This window comes from Perca fluviatilis, chromosome 8, assembly GCF_010015445.1.
Source record: "Perca fluviatilis chromosome 8, GENO_Pfluv_1.0, whole genome shotgun sequence".
Lineage (NCBI taxonomy): Eukaryota > Metazoa > Chordata > Actinopteri > Perciformes > Percidae > Perca > Perca fluviatilis.
In genome coordinates, this window is record NC_053119.1 from 15526011 (window position 1) to 15549984 (window position 23974).

Genomic DNA, 23974 nt, shown 5'->3' on the forward strand with positions numbered 1-23974 from the left:
GGCGAGCAGTAGCAGGGCCTGTGGAGGTCTTTCTCTCTTTCTCTCTCTTTTCCTTTCTTTGTCTGACTCCCTCTATCTCTATCACACTGTTTGCACACAGTGTTCATGTGACAGCTAGCACACATCATCTGATTTGGGAGAAACTGTGGGCTGTAGAAATGCCCCTAAGATTATTTGCTCGGTGAATGCCGTTCATTGATGTCAATAGATTTTTCAAATTGAGATAGACAGGAGGAAAAATCTTTCAGATTCAAGTCAGTTTTCCAACTTGTATCAGTCATAAAGACTGATGATATGTCGCACAATGTTGGACATTTCTTGTACCTTTCGCTCTGTGAAGTGCTTTCAGGGATAGTCTGCTATTGAAACCGCTGTTTACTGTTAAAACATCATCGCTCACAAAGCAGACTAATTATTCAAAATGAAAACTGTCTCTCAGTGTGACAGTACAGAAACCTTATAATATAAAAACCCATGACAAACATTCACAAACCCAGATTTTAAACACTTTCCATGTTGTATGTGTCATACTGTACACACCTTTTTCAGAAATAGATGAGTAGTGGCTTTATTTGAAATGTTTTACATGAAATGAAATGTGTGAATAACAGGCCTGTGTGAGATCATTAACAGACTAATTCTATAACATGAAATTGTAAGAAAAAAAAATCAATGCTACTTTAGCTAGCCCCTTTCAATGTTGTTGTGAGTCATGGCCATCCTCACTGCTCAGATTGCATAAACCTTTTATGTAATGGAACACTGTGGGAAAGAGGCATTGAGTGGAAGATAAAAATGGGGAGAGAAAATCAAATATTTATTCTGAGCTTTTCAATTTTTTTCCCCATTAAAAGCAGACATTCTCTGAAGTCAAGCAGTAACTATAACCCTAAACAATATGGACATGTATGTATACCAAAAACTGTTGTCTTTCTGCGGCGCTCACTATTTATTTAGTTAAATCTGCTGGCTGATCATCAAACACTGGGGGTTTGAGTTGACTATCTAGAATCTCAGTGTCTAATTTGGATCCACAGTGTTTCCAAAGATGTGTTGAGATCGGGTAAATGTGCTGCTGCTGAGACACATTATGCATGACGTCCCTAATATCCTTACACTGTGGATTCCCCCTGGAGGAAGATCTTGGTTCATCTTTGCTGTTTACCATTTCTGAGTTGCGGTCTGCGCAACATCAAAAGACTGCCATGGCACTTAACACAGCTCGCAGGGTTTCCTGGGAGGGTGGGGGACTGTTGTTCCCTATGGTGTTGGCATTACTATTGTTCCCTGGTGAGAAGTCCATCTGATGATAGACAACCATGCAAATGGACTCATGCCATCGAACCACATCAGACAACAGCACCACACTGTAATGCTATGCAAATTTATAAACCTCTAGGATCATGCACGCATTAGTTTTATTTGTGCATGTGTGTTTATGTGTCTGTGTGCAAGTGTTAGACAAACAGAACGGGCTCCAAGATTTTCTTTTAAATATTTGCTCTACCAGTTTACAGCAAGTTATCTCTCAGAAACAAAAGTAATGAAATACTAAAAGTGTGACACGGGAAATGTTCATCCATAAAGTGTTCTGAATACTGATACTGTGCCATGTCAAGACATTGACTTGTTAAAGTGGCATTCTGTCATAAGGACTGTTGGTGATGGAGGGCTTTTGCTCAGAGACATAGTTTGTTGAACCAATGGCATTAATATGAAGTGAGTAGTCAGCTATTAGTCTCTCAATTGCATTGTACCAATATAGCATGACTTACTGTAGATTGGCTTATTAGAAATTATGTCTAAGGTTCAGGAGGTTAACATAATAGGGAAGTTCTGAGAAATACTGTAGCCTTAACAGTTTGAAACTCTGGCAGGACACTAGCCCCAGATTGTGTCTCTCGTGTATCACCATAACATTCAAGTCACAGAGCTGAGCTTCCAAGTTTTCCAGAAAATAAATTCTAGTAAGCTAGTAAGTCTGTCAACGGCTCTGGAGCTAGTAAATCAACACATAGGAGAATGTAAAGTCGCACGTCAACTATAAAATAGCAAGGTGACCAGTAAAACTACAGCAGACGACTACACCTGGCTAATTAAAAAAAAAAAACTTACTTTAAGATGCTTCTTCAGGTTGGAGGTGGAGTAATTTGGACGCTAAAAGGAGGTTGGTTGCTGGCAAGCAGAGGTTGCACTGCACAGTTATATTTCGTTCTCCCTGTTCGTTATTTAATGTGAAATGCTGTTTGAATTTCCAAGATAGAAACGCATTCCTGCCCTGGCTCTGTTGTGCCAGTTCCGACTCCATTGTGACTGATCACGCTAATTTTTTCATTTTCGTCTTCTGGGAAATGCATAGTTGCCTTTTATTTTATTTAGAGAGTGAATAAACTCATGAAACAGAGAAGTATCGTCATGTAATCCATTGATTTCAACAATGTAACTGTATTGTAAATACCAACTATTTAAATTGTAACTGTAACGGAATACAGTTACTCATAATTTGTATTCTGAATACGTAACGCCGTTACATGTTTTCCGTTACTCCCCAACGCTGCTTATAGTTGTTCTGAAGGTATTTTCAGAATCCTCAAAGACTCTTCGATCCATCTGGATAGAAATATGTTCAGTCCGCTGCACTGTAAAAAAACAACCCTTTTCATCACACAGAGCTTTGCAACTGTATTTCCTAATCCAGGAAACCAGAAATGACATACATCTTTGCTCTATTTGTAAAATACAAGCAAACTATAAATGCAATATTTTGTATGAAAGCGAGTAAATATGTCATTTCCAGCTATCATCTTTATTTGGATTAGATTAAAAAAGATGAAACAGGTTAAACATTATTTTTTAAGTGGGGTGAAAGGAATGTGTTTTTCATCCAGATGGTTAGAAGAATGGCGTCAATTGTTAATTGTTAAACAACCTTCAGGTTTTTCAAAGATAGCTGTGTAATTATTTTTCGGAAACTCGGATGCTTAGCTCTGTGACTCCAATTTAACGGTAATACTAGACGCATAAACTAGGGCTAGTAGGACACTATAGCAACTGTACCGTAACGTCTATGATTTCTCAGATGTCAAGAGCGTTCATTTTTAATGAGAGATAATTCATCACCCTACTCTTGCATCAAGGAAGTTATCATCATTTTCTTTGTTCATAAAAGTTTCACTCAAATATGCATCAAGGGATTTACCTTGAGGAGGAGAGGAGCTTTTCTACATGAAATGGATATAACTGTTAGGAGAGGGTCATCTCTTTATCCTTGAGAAACTAAGAATCCATTCATTGGCTGGGCTCGAGAACCTGACTGACGCAAATGGATCATTGGGAATAGAAGTGTCCCAGCAGTAATTATGTTACAACGCCGCTGCCGCACACTTCCACTGAGGTGGGATGGGATGGGCGCGGGGTGCTTCTTTTAGTCTTGTTTCCCTTACATCTTTCCACATGGTTAACACAGTCATACTGTCCTCACTCTCCCACTCTGTCTGACTCTCCCTCCCTTCCTCTCTTGTTTTCTTTCTGTCTCTTTTTCATACACACACCTGCTATCAAACCCAAACACACGCACGAAGTGCAGTGGAAAGTTTCTAACGTTTATCCTGCTCTTTTTACCGAATGCCTCCTCCCTCTGTTTAACGACTCTTAAAGTAAGGAAAAAGTTGCTAGCTGATCATGCCACCTATATGTCACTGTTGTCTTCCTGGCCTCTGGATCCAAGCTGCCTGCGCCTTGAAGCTGAAGCAAAAATGTCTGTTTCATTTTTTTTCCTTGGTAACCAGGGCTCTGTGGCACTAAGTCAGTTAAAAAAGAGACATGAAATTAATGTAATGTCAAAGGCGTTTTCTCATGAAACCCCAAGGCACTTAGTCAAAGTCACCTTGCATAGTCCTCTTGACAGTACTGTGAGAGTGAGACGGAGGATGTCTGTCTGGTAATGCTGTCAGCACATGATGTCCTTTGGTTATTGGTTGTTATATCCACTCATCGTCATTCTGGTTTTTTAGATTGGATACATGTCCAGTATTTATTTGAAGAGCGACATAATTTTCCATTCAGTTGGCTGTGTAACGTGGCCCAAAGTGAAACATTTTCTCAGTGAGAGCAGTTTCATCCTGTGGGGTTTTCTTTCCTTTTGATGTCATTTTGGAGGTGATAAGTAGCTTCCCGTCTCCTGGTCCCTGTCTTGCAGCACCATCCCCCCAGCCCAAGCAAGGTGCTAGCAGCATGGAGGATTGTTTGAACTTGCATCGATCCAACGTGGGATTACAGCTGGGTCATTGGAGAGTTGGACTCAGCTACCAGTCATCAGGGCAGATTAACCACTCGCTGTCTGCTTGGCTGCCATTTCAGTGCAGGCTCTCACTGCTCTCATTGTGACTGTCCCTGTGCAGGTCACTGTCTCCTTTTGAACAGTGCTTTTTCATATCTTACTCGATTGAGTTTAGGTTCAGACTGATTTAATATTCAGAAGAAACGTTTTGCTTAATAAAATAAGATAAGAACGATCCTTGACGACCTTCTTACATGTCTTTAAATCTGTAAGCTATCATTGAAACATTTGCCTTAGTCTTAATTTTACAATCTCAACATTTTGGCCTGCAGGGTTTCTATTGTGCCAACCATGTGTATGTTTGATTTTCTCTCAACACCTTCAGGGTATTCATATCATAATCATTTAACCCTTTCCTTTAAATATTATTTAAATCATTCTCCGGTACGAGAAATGTCACCTCAAGCAATGCTTTACAGAGGAAAGGGAAGGGCTGCAGAAGGTCCATGTTTCGCAGACTGCCTCACCTCTCTCTCTACATTTCTCAAAGCCTCCTTTTTCACTTTTTTGTTCGCATGCCCTTGCGATAGCTCTTATTAATTATATCTCATTAGTTGCCTTGGAAACTGAGGTGAGGGAACGTATAACATGAGTTCAAAGAAAGAGAGAAAAAAGAAAGCGAAGACATGAGAAAACGCAAGAAAGAAAGGAGGGGGAGGGATGAAAAGAGGGGATGGAGAAAGTGGTTGTTGAGGGATCAGCCGTGTGTCAGATTAGCATCAGGAGACATTAACACTAGTGATGCTGCTGGGGCCACAATCCTGCCTTTCACTGCTGGAAAGGGAGATAAGCGCGCTCTCACAAAAGGGAGAGCGTGAGAGGGCTGGCTTGGCTCCACTCCCCTCAGGCCAACAGCCCCATTTACAGGTACAGCACCTCCTGATGAAAGCGAGAACAAAGAGGTGGATGTTCATTTCCTACTGCGCTGGTGTCAAAGCTCCATTGAAGCAAATCGGTAAAACTGTGGATTTAGGCTGCTTCGCTTTATGTCTCCAGTCTGCCAGAAGCTAAGAACAACCGAGCCACAGTGTTGACACTTTGAGTTCGATACACTTAAGAACGTTGTCATGGATTATTTCACAGAATCCCCGTATCAATGCACATCAGATTACTGCGTGAGGCTGTTGCATCCTATCAGAAATGTAGTTCTGTCATAATCATGTTGTTTCAATGTATATTTACTAGTATTGTGAGAGCTGTGATTCATTCTTATGTAACCGGTTGAGTGTTTGAATAACAAGGAAAGGTCTCTGCCTACTAATTGTAAAGTGAGTGGCTGAGAGCTGGGAGCAGCATGTTCACGTAGTCCAGCCTGTGTAATGATCCTTCCAGTAAACATAATAAGCACACAGAGAGAAGCCACAGGAGATGAGCCTCTGTTGTTGTTTAGTCTCAGACTCAAAGTCAGGATGGTAATAGGGGGAAAGATCAGAAAGAGGTCCCTCCCTTTCTTTCTCCTCTCCATCTCCTACCGGCTCCCTCTGACTCCCCCGCAGAGGGCATGTAGAAGGGTCCTGAATAACAGGAAGTGGAGGGGCAGGAAGTTGAGTCTTGTCTGCCCACGGCCTGTGGTAGGATACTGAGGCTAACGCTGCCTTGCACAGGAAACGCAACTGTCACGGCTATGCTCAAGACTTTGGCTGGTGTCCATCACCTTCAAAGAAGTGGAGGCACGCCTGCAGCACATAGTGGGGGCTCCTTTAACGCAAGTCAGATAGGATGAATTTATCAAATAACCTTTATTTGAGATGTAGATCAGAAAGGATTATAGTGGTGTGGTTGATAAACGTAAAGAATAACACTGGCCTCGTTTTTTTTGTTCAATAGGCAAAATCTGCAACATAAATCTACTATGTAATGTTACGGTACATTTTATATAGGACAACAGTTAAGGGAGTAACGCCTCAACTTTGTGTGGAGTGAACACAGGCTTACAAGCGGGGAGGGAGGTGGATGTGCTGGATCCAGTATAATTACACTGGGAATTGAGCATGTTTTATTGATTGTGAAAGGGCCAGGCCTGTCACCAAGCCTCCCAGTGTCTCCATGGTCAGTCTTAAGGGAGGAGGAGGCAGAATGGCCCACCTGTCACTTGACCAGTGTCACACCTGGTTATGGAGGATCAAATTGGCTCTGGTCAGAAACAATTGTAATAGTAACTTCCAAAGATACAGCGTGCATGTGTATTTAACAGAAGGTAGAGTAAGGCATGGACTCGTTCTGTTCGACATGTCATATTGACCTTCTGTCAAGCTGATGTGGTCGTTCCTATGGCGACGTATTCTCTGCACATTGATTTATGTGTTACAAATGTTTGGTAAGCAACTTTCAGAAGTGCTGGACTGGTTTATATCAAAGTGGACCAGGTGTATTATATCAAGGTCTTTTAAAAGACGATATGATAAGATGCTGTTATACATTGTGCGTGTGCACAAACCAGGCATGCACAAATGTCTGCCCTGACAACAATTCCAATCCGATTTTGTTGAAAAGGTTTTTCAAGTTTTGTCTAGTAGATGTAACACAAACACACACACAGTTTGTGCTATAGGATTACTGGTGTTGTGAATAGATAGAGACCTTACAACTCGCTCTAAGCTGCTGTGAGCAGAGGTGTTCAGATCTGATGCTGCACTCGCTGTCCCCTTAGTATAATTACATGGTGCTCCGTCTGTTTTCCCAGACCAAAACTGACCTGTTAGACATCGTAATTAATCCATTACTGTTTGTTTTTTTAAACTCCAGTTTCTGAAGGTTCGATAATAATATGCTCAAAAAGTTCAGAAAATGTCTGTAATGTGTTGGAAAAACTACAGTATATGGAGTAAATCATTTCTAATTCATTTTAATTAACGTTCCCAACATTTCTCACGTTAGCTAACCATGTAAGTTTCTTCTGATTTCACAGAAATGGCCGGCCACTGCCTTCACATGTTGTGTTACAGTGGTAGCTTTAAGCATGCTAACTTACTGCTGCAAATGAATCGAGTACAAGTAGCAATCATGTGGCTGTGCATATTTATGTCCTAATAGTCTTGTGTTGTCCTGTCCCTGCTTCCAGGCTCAGTTTGCTTTTTCCTTTTCTCTTTTTGTTTATCTATTTGTCTCTGTTTCACACACACACACACACACACACACACACACACACACACACACACACACACACACACACACACACACACACACACACACACAAAGGGCACATGATTTAAGCCATAAACAGATACTCTGTCCCCTCCGAACATGTAAGAAAAGTCAGTGTCACGCACAAACATGTACTCTGCTACAGTGCAGACATTGTTCTCCTTTGTAATCTGACAATCTTCTGAAATGTCTATCTGGGAAGTAGTGCCAGCCAAAATTTCTTTTTTGAATTTGCGTTGTTTGACCTAATATGAAGTATGTAATGATATGATAAACCACAGCATTAGATAGAGTGATCATTCAAATTCTGAAAAGGAGGTTTTGTTAGCAAGATCTTTTAGCTTTCGACTAACTTTTGATGAATGTGGACACACTAAGTTGAGAGCATGGCACACCTGCAGTCTGAAGGCCCTCCCAGCTTGTCATATTGTATCTGTGTAAGAGAAATGTCATGACACAGTCTATTATGCCTCTAGACTTGAAATGTCCTGCTGTGACAGCTCCTCTGCATGTGAGAGAGCTCAGGTTACATTGATGAACACATCAATGAACTCGCAAACAGAACTTGCTGTGGTTAATTCAGACCAGCCTCAACAGATGATTACAGATTAGTCCACCTCAGATAAGTTCCTCTAAACTAGCACAAGTTCACAAGAAGGCGCACGGATACTGTAGAATACCGTAAGCTAATACATTGAAATTCAAAGGCAACAAATACAACTTTATTTACAACGACTGATAGAAAGCAAGCAGTACAAACCCTCTCAATCAATACAGATCACATACAGTACTGTACAAACACAGAGTGAGAAAGAGATTATTTCCTTAGTTCTACGCAGTTAAAATACACCACAGTGGTCAGTTGTCTGTCGAGTGCATCACTTGCCTGCTCGGCAAAAAGCATTGAACTTCTTTGTAAATCCAAAAAGTTTGTTTTGACACTGTGTCATGTAATCTGATGTAATGAATCTCCATTACCCAAAATGAAAGAATCAACATCGCTGGAGAAATCCAGATTTCTGTCATTAAAATAACTTTTTTTTACAGTAAGTAATTCACCAGCATGCATCCCATTCCAGTAAATTCACTGAGGGTTTCAATATTATACAAACACAATGAAAGGTAATGAAATCACTTTTTGCAACTTGAATTACTATTGCTTTCAGGGTGGCTCAGGTATGTCTTTGGGGGAGCTGAACACCCCCAATCTTCCTCTTCTCCGAACACCACTCGTGTGTGTTTGAAATGGTGAATGAACATCATCATTCTCCCTGGCCTGTTGTGATGTGGTTTGGGGAAATTCTTCGTGAGGGTTCAGGCGGTTACTTTCCTGGCTCAGACAGCCATGCGTGGGTAGTTAGCGAGGTGATCTCAGTCAAGTTTGCCTACAGTGGAGCCCCGATTCAGACAGCCAGACACCATAATGCCAGTCCATCTGTAACCTATAATGACTGTGTGCCACTGGAACCGGTCATTTTCATTTTCACTGCCAATTCGGCCCCTGGCTTCCTCGCCTCACAACTGCTGACTGCATCTAATGGCCTGAGTTGTTAACCTTTCTACATTTGTAGTCATAGGGGAAATGTAGTTGTTTAGACATTTTCTATTTGCTGGGTGTAAGTGATGGATCTGCCTCCAGGGAGGGGGCTATATCTCTTCTTGCAGAGAAGCAGAGACAGGACAGAGTTAGATGTCCCCTGGCGAACAGTAGGATCTGAACCACTGGCCAGGTTACAAGCTCATGTGGGAATATAACCCCCACTCTCCTCACCCCCAATGGCTTCTCCTCCAGCCCAGGAGATTTCAACTACTGTCAACGCCAGACTGGGTGTTCTCTTAATCATCTTAAGAGCAAAGCTGGGAAGGGATGAGAATGGGCCAGCTGAGGAAAAGCAAGGAAATGTGACTGATCTGTTTCTGCAGGCAGGGGAATATAGTCAAACTATTTCTATTAAGGTGAACATAGCTTTGTAAAACTTTATAAAAAGAAATAGACTTAGAATTAATCTAGTTTCAGTAGTTGAAGCGAAACATGTCTGTACGGTGAAAATGAAACTACAGCCAGCAGTCAGTTAGCTTATCTTAGCACAGAGTCTGGAAAACAAAGGGACACATATTGTGTTACTGTTGTAGAGAGTCAGGCTTGCTGTTTTCCCTTTTTACCACTCTTTATGCTAAGCTAAGCTAACCTGATGCTTTCTGTAGCCTCGCATTTAACTGACTTATGAAAGTGGTATCAATCGCTCAGCTAACTCTCCAGAAAGCAAATAAGCGTATTTCCCAAAATGTCAAACTATACCTTTAAAATATTAGCCTCTAACATAGCCTTTAGAATTATCAAGTTACTTGTCATTACTGGTTCCAACCAGTGGTGAAAGTATTTTGATGTGCTCTTTTTGCCATTGTCTGAATGTATACATTCAACAAGTGTATACAATTTACAAGTGAGTCTTGTACAGTGTGAAGCTGTCTTTCAGTGACTTCAGCTGTGGTTCAAGTGCAACAGCAGAGGAGATAAGGGGACACCATGTGGGTCTCATACTTTCTGAATGTGCTTGAGAACAGAAAGCAGAGCCCTCCGGTGCTTTGAAGTGCTTAAGGAGACATTGTTGAGTGTCAAGTTAACTTTCTTCCCCCCTCCCCTCTCTTTCTCTGTCTTTCTCTTTCTGTCCTCTTGCAGATTGTGGTGTGGTCTGTCGAAGAGCGCATTGCGAAGACAGAAGAAAGAGTGTATACAAGAAGAGAGACTGTTGCACGATGTGCTAGGAGAGTGCGGGAAGAAATCGTGTTGTTTTTCTGATATTGTTGAGGTGTCAGAGAGACTGGAAAGGACGCAGCCATGGGGCGGAAGAAGATACAGATCACCAGGATCATGGATGAGAGGAACAGGCAGGTGAGTGTCAGAATTTCTATCTATCTGGAGCACTTATTTAAAGGTTCAAATACATTTTACGTACAATAATGTAAATATTATAATCAAATTGACTGCTACTGCATCCTTCCTTTGTGTCTCAGAAGACAGTCTGCTCTGTACCTGTTTGAAGGTTACAGTCTTTGTCTATTTTCCTTCCTGCCTTGGACCTGAGTTCAGCAGCTGTCATAGTGTGCATGGATCTAAACAGACATACCTCCCTCCCTAAAGTCCCGGCCAGCTGAACAGGGACCATGACATTTCTTTGTCAGTGCGGTCGTATTTACAGACATGATTCCCCTGCCACCCTGCAATTTCAGCCAGAGAAGTTGATGAGGCAGCAGGAGCGCTGGGCTGAAGCGGGGGCCTCATGGCGTGGGAGTGAACTGAGGGTAGCAAGGAGCACAGCGAGCCGCCTGTGGCCTCCCCACACTGTAGGGCTTGTCCCCTGGCCTGGCAGTATGGCTGGGCCCCTTTGCTGTAGCCCTATGTGTTTGCAGCTGTTTGGTAGTAATTAGGAGCAGCCACTGCACCACAGCACCCTCTCATTTGCAGGGTGGGTCAGCAGGACACACAGCACCCTTCTCTGCCTCGGCTACACTGGTCTCAGCTAGCCGCAGAGAAGCAGAGAGCTGGAATTCACTCTGTCTGCTCATGTTAAATATAAACTCCTAAACAGCAAAACACTGTACAAAACAGCCTAGGTCTGTTTGAAAGAAGAATAACAGGCTTGGATATCTATAGCAGGAAGGCTGGGTCCATTTCTTTTTTAGCTACGCTCTCTTTGATTTACAGAGCTAAGTTGAGGGAGCGTGAGCACAGTTTTTGACGAATTACACCAATTAACGAAGATGCGTAGGTTTCCCATAGCCAAATAGAACGCATCTTGTTAACGCCCCCTCCAAATATAATTTGCATTCCTTCACAGGTGGAACAACTTTTTGCTGTTTACACAGAAATATAACAGAGCAACAGTGGTGCATCCTCTCCTGAGGGTATTAACATGGTACGGTACCAGCCAATCGGTACTCTGACCCTGTCTTTGTCTGTTCCTCTGAGGCTAGCAGTTCAGCCAAGTGCAAAACAAAAATCTACACCGTGGGCCAATTATCAGTATAACACCTGGCTCTATGTTGGATCCAAGCAGGAGAGCAGGACAGTAATCACCCCTGGCTCGTTGCTGGTATCTACACCGTATACAATGACCTGTGACATCAGGTAAAAAAGGAAGAGAGAAAATTACATGAAAACAGGTTGTCAACTGTTCGCTAGGTGAGCAAGTTAACCCTTCTGACAATCCTTTCTTCACAATGCATGTATGAAGGGATTGAGGGAAGACACTTAGCTGTATTGTTTCACAGAAAAGTGGAACCGCAGAGAGAGACGTTGCTTATTATTAATGTGTCTCCCAAAGTCGAGTATTTGCTTCAGATTTTAAATGTCTCACTGTATAATTTGTGAGAAAGTTTATCAGCAGAACACAGGCATTTCAGTTTGCATTTAGTTGTTTTTAGCTGGCTCAGCAGAGAATCTGCTGTGACAATAGGTCGCGGTGCAAAAATAAAGCTTTTCTATAAAGTGATGTATGCATGTGTATCTTTTTCTCTGTTATTTTTTTTTTTCGTGGGCAATGAAGCACACAGTGCCATCTCCCTGGGGCGTGCTCCTAACCAAGGGGGAATAACCATTAGCATATGGTCCCCATTGTCGGGAGACAATTTGAATCTTTATCTACGCCACTCTGCTGCTAGCTATCCATACTCTTAGCATTAAAATGAAAGAATTCCTTAAGTGGGCTACTTTGATAGTATTGCTATATAGGATGTTGTGTGGGGACAACGGGGGCTCCCTTGCATTATCACTGCAAGTGCTTTAAGAGAGTTGTTAACCTTTTAGGATTTATAACACAGAGGATGGCAAAGGCTGAGAAGGTCTGTAATTGCACAATCCATTAGGAATTGTAAGTGTAGAGTTGAGACAGGCAGTGAACTTAGCTGATATTTTGCTTCAAGTCATTACCTATAGTGTATAATGACATAAGTCAGAGTAATGAAGTGTATTGTGCAAAAATGGCAAGTATGAATGATAATTAAAATATTGCACAGTTGCTGCATGCATCATGTGTGAGGTAGAGCTTTTTATGCAGCTTTATGTTCACACAAAAGTGTGTGTCTATGTCTGCTGCAGAGGTGTACAGATTAGAATGAGACATGAAGGCAGCAGAGGTCCTATCATGCATACTGTAGGATGGTAAAAAGCCGGTTGCCTGAGCCATTCCCTGCATAAGTGATGGCCCTACAACACAGCGGCACTCATCAGCCAGACTGACACGCTGATTGCAAATGAATGCTAGATAACAACCATCACAAACACTAGCACCGCCCTGGTTGATTCTCCTCATTTACAGTATTCACAGCAATTATTACAGTTTGAGTCACAGACAGATAGGCTCGCATTTATTATACCCTATTATCGAACATTCACATCTCTCTCTGTTTCTATTAGAGGAGTATCTGTTGTGTTTTGACTTGACAGGTTTGTGGCACTCAATGAGCATTTTTAGGGTCTTTTACCTTCTTCTCAGCAGCTGTCGTGGTGTGCGTGGATCTGCAGGGGGGATGATGGTGGAGAATGGAGGGTACACATTAGTCTTGTAAGTTAGTGTAGGGAAGAGGCTGGTGTAGTGAGCTGTGTTCTAGTGACGTCCTATGGATGCCATTAAGCAGGCTCACTGGGGGTAATTGCCCAAGTCATTAAAAGTTTGATGATTTTGCTGCTGGGTGGAGGGTTGCCTGCCCTTGCTGTGGCTCATTTTGGATTGTACTCTGGCACTTCAGATGCCTGTAGGCACAGAGTAGCTTTCTCTCTCTCTCTCTCTCTCTCTCTCTCACTTTCTCTCCTGGGAGCAACACAGCGCATACCTCCCATTTTTCAGCCTTCACCCATTCCTGAAGTTCTGAGCGGTCGTCATTATTCTTTTGACAGGTAAAGAGCTTGTTGATAGACCATGGACTGAACAGAGGAACACTGTAAAATGTGACAGCCAGCGCATAAATTATCATTGTTCAAGATGATATGTAGTTTCCATAAAACTGCGCTGAAGCGGTAAAACACGAAGTCGGGTGATGGTGATCGTATTTTTGCTGTCGAGTTTTCACCATGTAATACATCACTAAAATGCTCATAGATGATGCACAATTATTTACAATTTTATTAACACAGCACACTGTCTCTTATAACAATGGTAGTTTTCAATAAATCAAATAAGCCAATTGTCTTCAAACTGGATCATTCTGTTTATTGATTAGAGATACTTCTAGGAAACCTACTTACGTTTAGTTAACTAGCATGTCATCCTCTCCAACTGGATCAGTCGCGGCTACTGTAGGTTTCAAGGTCAATCCCACCCAGTAGACGAGGCCTTTGTGCCCTCAGTTGTCCACATGGGGATCCTGGGGCAGTCCTCTCTCCCAGAGAGAGCTGATCCAGGCAGACAGTCGCAGTGGCCCTGGCCTGTCTCCCAGGTCTGCACACTCTGGCACTGCATAGCCAGGGCAGCAGCCACAGGGCCTGGGTCACTCTGCCAGCTGGTGCCAGACCTCTCTGACTCTCAAGCCCACTCTCATGTCTGCCATGGGGGCCGTCAGAGGTGACATGAGGTTCTAATAAGGCTGCTAGCTCGTCACCCCTCTGAAGGTGTTAGTGATCCAGGCATCTCCTGCCATGCCCCAGTCACAGCTGCACTCTGAGTCCCAGATGTCTTGTTTGTCATCTTGGTACCCCTGCCCGAAGACAGACATTGATAGACCTTTTGATTGACACATCAACTCTATGTGGATGTGTTTGTCAAGGTTTGTTGTAGCATATGTTGTTATATTCTATACAGTTTTCTGCGGCGGAGTCTGTCTTGTGGAGGATGAAAACGATACAACTGAATATAGCAGTAAAAGAATTGGTGACAGGCACATATGCTCGTGCTATAGATTTCAGATTTGTTTCCTGAAACATTTGTTTCAGGAATTTTACAAATAGATAAATGGTTACATTTGGCACATCCAGTTATTGGAATTCATTTGTGATTTTCTTTTTTTTTTTAAAGCGACTAGAGCTAGTGAGCCTAGTTTCTCCAGAAGGCAAATTAATTTATTCATGTATCTGTAATTGTATCTGTAATTTCCACTTTGGTTTCATTTAGTCAGTTCCTGTGACTTATGATTTAAGTGACCTCTCCAAAATTTTATTTTGGCATATAGGGTGAATCTTGAACCCTGTCTATTATTTCTGTCTACATATCTACGATTTCTGCGGCAGCACCGCTCTGTGATTGTGACCAATATGATTTGTGGATTTTCATAGTGCACCTTAAAACACTTTTTTAGAGCTTTGCTAGCTTGCACGTAAAACTCATACCCAGTAAGTATAAAAAGAACTGAATTACCAAGCTAAATTAAAGTTCAGTAAAAACTGTTGATGATGGGGCACTTGGAGAGAAGTTGGTAGTGCCGAAAGTGTAAATTGAGAGCAGAATTACCACTTCATCTTGACAGCGTGAGAGCTTCTTAAAAGGTCAGGGTGTTTTAGCCTGGCACAGTCTAAATGAAATGCTACAGTCACTGATCTATCTGGTATTGTGTGAGCTGCTGTAATGACCTTATCAAAAGCAGAGAAAGTTGGAATCACTCCAGTACATTGGAAGTTTAAATGTGGCCTCCCTTCTCTTTTGCCCTGACATTTGATTTCTTAGAACATGGTACAACTCAACTTTACAGCACTGAGGCTAATCCTAGTCATTGTAAATTACATGAATTAGTCAGGGAGCTAGACTACATGTGTACCACATCTTACTATAGGAGCGACTCAAATTTTTAAAACCACATTGAGTGTCTATGTGGGTGTCTTTGACTTGGTAAACCATAGGAAAGCTCCGCCAGTGAACCTCCCACTTGACCTCAAGGATGTCTGTGGGTTTCCACTGCCTCACCAGTCACCCCAAAGAAGATGTGGGTGGATGAAGGTTATATTTGTGTATGTTGATTTTTATGCTCAGAGCTGTTTTGTGTCATGTCATAACTTATCAAATTAAGCTGGTCATACTATAACAAAAGGAGAAAAATAGTGCAAAACTGTACTTTCCGTATTAAAGGTAACTGTGTGAGTATAGAAGAGTAATGTGATTGTCACCTTTAATGGCAGTGTGAGCAGCAGCTGACTTTTGTAGAGTTACTGTGTTTGGGGCTGGGGCAAGGACCAAGTCTCGGTGCTGCTGCTGAGGTTGAAATGAAGCGGTGCCTGGGTCAGCAGCCCTGCACTCAGCACTCTGCCAAGCATCCAGGTGGAACAAAGTCCTCGCTCAGCGTCTCATCCTGGGCTTCCTGCTGAAAGGTGACATCTCCATGGCTTAACAGCCACATTCATCTGCTAAAGAGCATACAATTTGTTAATCATTTTCCCACATGACAGTCCCTGCTTTCCAGTTGGATAGGCGAACAAACAAATATGCAAGCAGGCAAATGAGCGGGTGGGTGGGAAGCCCTGCTGTTTAGTCAGAGGGAGTCTGCCATTGCCAGACCTGTCTCCACAGCGCTGTGTCAGCAGCGGTGCAGCAACGGTACCCTTGCAAAATACTGTAGATAGCGGAAGGGGAGGGACATCCTGTGCGTGAGAAATGCGGCAGATGTCAGGCTGTATCACAGCAATGTACATTCGTTGAGCCAGACTAAGTCAGAGGAGGATAGTCTCAGCTGCTTAGAACTTCAGTTGCTCTCAGTGGGTAGAAACTGAAAAAATCATCAGAATGACAAAACCACACAATGTTTTCACATTGTGTCTCACTTAAAGGCTTTATGTGTCTGATATTTGCAAGGACACATGTCATTTGATGCAGCTTGTATTTTAAACCTTTCAAGAAATGTCATATCAGAATTTGGTCATATGAGCTTGACTAACATCAGTGCATTGAATAGAAAATGACACAAGGACAGGCTCCTCCATGTCTAGAGCGGGTAGAATGGCCCTGTGTAATTACCTGTAGTGTGGAAGATTTGAAATTCATTCATCACAGCTGGAGTGACCCCACTGCCTGAGCATTACATAGACACTATGCAACACATAGGATTATACTGCTTTATACCAGTTAACATGAGGGTATAGCTGCAAGCTGTGACCAATTAAAGTTGAACAAAGCCAGCTCATCTGCTCAACTCCTCTCTTAGTAGGTCAGTGAAACTGATGGAGAATACAGACACATGCACTCCTCTGTGGCTCCGAGCACAGCTTTCACGAGTACATTCACAAGCCACGTTGTATAACACATTTGACAAGACACATGTACTAAAGAAAAACATAAATCTGAAGTCATGATTTGAAATATACACATTTTAAAACTATTTTCTGCAAACAACCATTACAAAACCAAAGGAGAAAACAGCTGCATTTATAGCTTCCCTCCTTGAGAACGATGTTTTTAGCTTGCGAAATGACTGTAGCATACTGTAAAGAGGTGGTGTAACATAATGACATGTGTGTGTGGGTCTGAAGAGACCACAGAGACAGAGCTGCAGAGATACAGGACATAAAGTCACTTTGCAGAGAGGGTTGCGTTACCATTGGAGTGATGTATGACCCAAAGTCCCAACTGAGGGCTCATGTTACAAGGCTTATGCTGCACTACAGAGATAGCTTTCCGTATATGGAGTCAGGGGCTACAGTAATGTATGGACCCCTGTGTTTGCCAAAGCTCTGAGTAAGCTCGCTGACTCGTGCCTCTAACCCTGACCTCTGTCCTGATAACTAGACATTTCAGACATGTACTATGTCATTGCAATCATTCCTAAAGGATGAATGATCTTGTTATCTGTCACCTTGGTTACAGTAACATTGTTGTAATATAATGAGACTGTTAACACTGTCATTTCCCTGGCTTAGCCTATATACCTGTTAAAATGTAGCAGAACTCTTTACTTAGAGATTTCATACTAATTTGAAAAACATTTTTTTTTTACATAAAGCACCCCATAGTATTACTGCAGGTTGCCACCACAAAGTACATACATTTACTCCATAATTGTACTTTTGCAAAATTTTTAGGTACCTGTAATTGGAGTATTTTCCATTTTATGCTACTTTTTTACATTTCAGAGTAAAGTATTGTATTTTTCTGCTTTAGTAATTCGAATGCAGGACTTTTTCTTGTAATGGAGTACTTTTACTCTGTGGTTTTGCTACTGTTAGTTAAGTAAAATATGTGAATACTTCTTTCACCACTGACAATTGTCCAATAAACACGGAGTTGGAGAAATAAAATACTACCTTCTGTTACATAATTTAGAATCCTTGAATTAACATTTACTCTTGTGCAAATTGCGTGTAGTTGTTCAAATTTCTGTTTTGTCCACTTGACTTTGATCTCCTTTTTAATTGAGAGAAACAGTTTTTCTCTGTAATGGATGGTTTTGTTTTCTATGTTACTCCTCAGGTTACCTTCACAAAGAGGAAGTTTGGCCTGATGAAAAAGGCCTATGAGCTGAGCGTACTATGTGACTGTGAGATAGCCCTCATCATTTTCAACAGCTCTAACAAACTGTTCCAGTATGCCAGCACAGACATGGACAAAGTGTTGCTGAAATACACAGAGTACAACGAGCCCCATGAGAGCAGAACCAACTCTGACATTGTAGAGGTGAGTGTGCGTCGCCTTCCTACTTTGTGGGGAAAAAAACCTATTTCACATGATACCTTTTCCTATTCATTATATATATCATTCGTTATATACAACTAATGTTCAGATTGATCAGATTTAGGCTAAATCCATTATTTTAGCTCTGGATTCAGACTGTAACATAAATTGATGCTGTGGCTGTAGGCTAAAAAGCTCTGTAAATGCGCCAAGGGTACTGTTTTGGTACAAAGACTCAAACAAGAGTAAGAAACAAGTAACAGTTTCCTTTTAGTCACCATTCAGATAGGGCACAGGAGGTCTGCAGTCTCTGATAAGTTCAGCTTTTCTTGTGCGCATCAACTGACTTGGAAAACCTATCTCTGCACATGCATGCACACAGTAACTGCTGGCCACTATTCCTGACCCTGTTTCCCATAGATATTGTACCTGTAGGGCTCAGTTCTCTGGCTGCTCCTCATCACAGACCATCAGCTTGGCTATTGCTGTAGTGAAAATACAGTGTTTAGTACATTCCATACTGCTCTACAAAACTCAACAAGTACTTGAGTTTCCTGGCAGCTCCTGCATGCCCGGCGACTTGCGGAAGAGTAAGCCACTTGTTATGCCAGCATACAGAACTGTCAGCCAAAAGTGAAAAAGCCAAAGTAAATGAGAATGATTAGGGATACATCCTGTTCCAAACATCTTTCATTGGCACACATGTGGTTTCTCAGCTCATTCAAGATCTGTTTTAAGAGGCTGGTGTCTTCATTCTGACTAAATGAAAGCATATACAATGTATGTTAATGCCTATTGATACAATCCTGATACTGCTAATATATACAGTAGTTGCCCATTCATTTTTATAGCTCTTATTTTAAATACCCTTAAATTAGCTTTTTCCGCAGACAATGCAGACTGCTGCATCGCAATGGTGTGTTTCATACTGCCACCTGCCCACTAAAACATACAGCATTTTTGTTACTGATGCCCAATTAAAAGACATTAAGGGTTTAAGATGGGTGAGAATCCTAGCTTTTGGATAAGACTTTCACTTGGAGGAATTAGTGAAATTACTTGCAGCATAAAGGAGTCAGCTGTGGCCCATTATCTTTTATTCATGCTGCTGCTGCTGCTTGTGAATTACCTGCTTGGCAGAGCTGCAGAAGAGTGCTCTGGCATCCAGTAGACTCATGCAGTCACTCCTCCATCAGGGGCCCTCAGAGCAGAGCAGGGACTCACCTGCATAAAAAATGCATGGATACATTCCTTACTTACGTAACCAGTGACCACAAATTTGTTTTTGCCGTGACTCTGGAAGCTGTCTTATTTTTAACCAGCATCAACATCTTATACTTGGAATCCTTATGGGGCTCTTCAGTGCCTATAAGTTGGGTCATTGCCCTATATAGCACACATATCACATATATCTGTAGTCCACCAGTGTATGTTTATGTTGACAGCATGGCGTAATTGGAATGTACATTGTGCACAATGTAGCACCAGTAGTCCCATGCTGATTTCCCACTTAGCCCTTCTGGCTACTCTCAAGAAAGCTGCCCCGCTGCACAAAGGGCGAGAACAAGCCACTGTTGTCCCCGCTCACTCGGCCAGCATCTTTGCAGATATGCACAAATCTCCCTCTGCCTGCTAGCTACGTGGTCAAGGTTCAGAAGTAAGGAAGCAGAGCAGAAGTAACCAACCTAGTCTACTTCACAGCATCACCACACAACCCCACTATTCACTTGGCCAGAGAGCCAGTGTCCAAAGTGGTTGGTAATCTGGGAAATCTATGAGTTGATCGTATTTTAAAGTGCTCATATTATGCTCATTTTCAGGTTCATAATTGTATTTAGAGGTTGTACCAGAATAGGTTTACATGGTTTCATTTTCAAAAAACACCATATTTTTGTCATACTACACATTGTGTGTTGAGCTCTCTGTTTTAGCTACAGAGTGAAGCATCTCACGTCTGTTCCATCTTTGTTGGGAGTCGCACACACACAGTACCTAGGTAAGGACTACTACCCAGTCAGAAGCAGAGTATGAGGGTGTGCCACGCTAGCAGCTAGGCGAGCATTATAATTATTTAAATAATGTGTGTTACAAAGTGACGCACGTTTGTCACGGAAGTAAAGGCTGGACTACAATAGAGCTGTTTGGAGCAGTTGGTGAACAGTAGGGGTGTCACGCTTCTCCAAATTCTCGATTTGATTACATTTTCGATTCTAAGGTCATGGTTCGATTAAATTCTTGATTTTTACTTCTTTTTTTTTTAAAGCACATTTTGTACTTTTATGCAATATAATATCTGACCTTTGTTCGCAATGTACAACACTACATTGTCAAATTTAAAACATTTATTAACAACATAATGTAACAATAACTTATATCTACAGTCAATTGGAAAACAAAATAACCTGCCATCTAGTTTCTCTTTTGTAACTGCAGTCTTCTTCACAGAAGATGACATTCAAATTCACAACAAAACAAACAAAAACAATAAAACAGCCATGTCCATAGTCTTCTCTGAATAATTAAGTGTCTTAACAAACTATTTCCGAACAGTTGAACATATACCACTCCCTGTGTCCTCCATTTCTATATCAGAAGTGGCACAGAGGCAAGCGTGGTGGAATTGGACACTGACTGCGACTTGTGGCGATCGCAGCTTTTTGGTCCTTAATTTTACAGTCAATGGGTCCTATACGTCTTGATAATTATGCCGGCAATTGCAAAATAAAATGGCACTAACACTCCCCCGTGATTCTACCGGAAAACCCCAACCCCACGCTCACAGCTGTACAGTCTCCGGAGCGACGTCAGAGTATTGGCCGTAGGCAAAATTATGAATCCCACTATGGCCACGCCAAGACCCACTTGGCGTGGCCATAGTGGTCACTTGGTTGGGGTTAGGCATTTGACCTTGAGCGGTTAAGGTTAGGATAGCCGACTGGTTAGGGGATAGGACCTGAACAAATCAGGTTACTTTACCTTGTGTAAGCATGGACGCCTAGCCAATAGTAGCTATTGAAGGGCGGGTCTTGGCGTGGCCATAGTGGCGAAGAAAATACCGCTGGCCGTAGCCGGAGGTAACTCCGCTAAGGAGGTAATCAAAGATTATCAACTAAAAGCAAGAGGCTTCAATATGTTGGTTTTTGGTGTCCCACGGGGAACCTGACCTGGGTTTTTCTAGGGATCTCGAAGAGAACGGTTGTGAGAGGAAAAGGATCTGTTGAAATTTAAATTATGGGGTTTGTTTGGGCTGGGTTGTATAATACACAGGACCAGTTCACCGGCGACTTCAGTGAAAGAGGAGGGGGTTCAAGTTCTGTCGATGGGTCTCCTGCATCTGCAGTTGCCATGCTATCTTCGACTCGCAGCACTTTGTGCGTTTTTTTTCCGCTTGCCGACCGGACATGACATGAGGGCGTGGCAGCATCGACGATTCCATTTTTTAATTCGAAGTTCGAGATTGTGACTTCATTTTGGTCGATTTTGAATTAAAATCGAAATTATGACACCCTTAGCGAACAGTGTTTGTTTTTCACTTTGTAAACCTATAACATGCACAAAAAAGATATATAACACAATAAAGGAAAGGAAAAAAAGCGAACAAGCATAGGCTAATATGAGCACTTTAAGAGAAATCTCTAATCTGAACTGTTTTCCTAACTGCCTCTTTCGGCGAAGCCTTTTTTCAGCCTTTGGGCTGATGCCGTTGTTGTTGTTGTATTGATGGGAAGAATCCACCCCTCCCCCATTTATCTAGTGAAATGGGCCTCACATGAGGACACTTAGACTGGACACTTATCTAAATTTTTAAATTGTGTTAAACCAATCTTTGACATGCAAACAATCATGTGCTCATTTGTCCAGTTTGCGAGGCCACAAAAACGCTCTCCCGCTTTTCATTGGAAAGCTCGTTCCGTGTGAGAAACTAAATCAAAGGTCACATTCCTGCTCAGTAGTACCATCTGTAGATAAAGGCTGAGCTGTGCAGTGTGGGAGAACAGTCTCCATGTTTTCCACAGATGGATGCATGCCTGGGCCACAGTTTGATAACCCAGTGGAGGGCTATGGACTTTGTCTTAAAAATTGGCTCGCAGTCCAAAGCAGAGCGGTAGGCTCAGAGTGTGTGTTGGTGTGTGTGTTTGTTTGCGTCTGCATGTGTTGATGCGCTTAACCTTACTGCGGCAGCCAACACTTCAGGCGACAGGTGAACTGTCATATGAAATCTGTCTTTTTATGCATTCACCTGTGTCACTTTTTAGACATTTCTAACCCGTATTAAGGTGGAATGTTGTCGTTTGAGCTTTAGTTAGATGTCCTTATTTACTAAGTAAAAGAATCATATAGTAAAGAGTCACAGTGCTCACTATGATTTGCATGCTGCGTAAAAAAACAGCAAAACCTGCCTTTTCTACTGAAGGTAAACTGGGTAAAAATATAGTCTTTTGAGGGTCATATTTTTTATGCAGATAAGTAACACACTCCTGTCTCATACTCATCAACATACAGTAATTTCTCCTTGGAATTAATGGGGTATTTGATATGGTTGTGTTGTTGTGAGTATTCATGACTGAAGGTTTTAGGGTGTTGTTCCTATTGTGCTTCTTATTGAGTTCTGTTTATGCCACAAATCCAAATGCTGCCGTTAGTCATTACATTAATCTAATAATATTTACTCCTCCTTCCCTCTCCGCTAGTGGAGCTAATGAGATTTTGCTCATGCTCCGCTATAACCTCACACCGTTCTCCAGCACACAGAAAGATCACTGTGTCTGCAAGAGAAATCTTGAAATCCAGTTGTAACTTCACAGGCATCATTTGGCAATTATCTGTCCTCTCATTGAGCAATTCAATACAATTAAGGTATATGGTATAGATTAGGATTAATCAGGTTTGCAGGCATTAAGTAAACACCTAATTGTAATCTTGCACAATCAGGGCTGCAAATACGCTTCAACCTAATTTGAGAATGCAATTTTTGTGAAATACCATTGCCTCATAATTGTAAATAACTGGACTGCACCATATGCAAAACTTGACTTTTACACTGCACTTTTTTGAAACGTCTTTTACCCTGATGATTTGTGAGAGTAAGCAACCTATCATTCATAGGGAAATTCTGCTTATCTTCCTCATAATAAAGAGGGTGGCCATTGTTGTTGTTACAATTTTCTTTCTACTTATGAAGACTACCCCTCTCTCACAAGACCACTACAGTGAGAGGAAATGAGAATAAAATGATCAGGTCATTTCCATTCGGTTTTATCTCATGATCTCTTTCAGCTGTTATAATGGAGCCGTATTAATCATTCAATAAGAAATGTAAATTTTGACCATTACGGAATGTCAAGCCCTGTGTTTTCATCTGAATGTATTTTCTGTTAGAATTCCACGGCTGCCTTTTGCAGATTTTACAGTGACTAAAGCAATCATCACAACTAAGGGTTCAATTTATCATCATGTGCCATATTCTGTGATTTAGTTTTTTTGTTTTTTTTTACCAATAAAAACAATTTATGCATTAGGCCGCTGTGCTTCAAATGGGCATTTTCAGCGATTCACAACTTAAATAGGAAAACATTTTATTTTGGAGTTATGAAATTAATCCCTTACAGTTCTTTGGGCTGAATGGGCACCAGGAGTTTGAGACAGGGGATGTTTATGTTGTCAATCAAAGGCTGAGCAGTGATTAAGACTCATTTCTATCTTAATGAATGCAAATTGGCACATCTGCTATGGTGGGCTAGCTGTCCAGACTCTTCAATTAGCATGATTGATCAATTATCCTTCTGCTGCTGGGGAACGGATAGGGTGGGGGTAGAAGAGAGATGAAAGAGCACAAGAAGAAAAAATGAACAGAAAACTGTCCAAAACTGAATCAATCAGATGCTTTATTCGATTAGAGTCGAGA

General features: G+C 41.7%; 1 protein-coding gene across 9 annotated transcripts in view; it reads left to right on the forward strand.

Annotated features, from left to right (window-relative positions):
* mef2aa (myocyte enhancer factor 2aa) overlaps positions 1–23974 on the forward strand; it is a 64507-nt gene that overhangs the window by 11247 nt on the left and 29286 nt on the right. For all 9 annotated transcript variants that reach the window (XM_039808406.1, XM_039808411.1, XM_039808413.1 and 6 more), the window contains exons 2-3: positions 10164–10376; positions 17869–18072. In XM_039808406.1, coding sequence (XP_039664340.1) covers positions 10323–10376; positions 17869–18072 — 258 coding nt within the window. In that variant the 5' untranslated portion in view covers positions 10164–10322. The remainder of the gene's footprint in view (positions 1–10163; positions 10377–17868; positions 18073–23974) is intronic.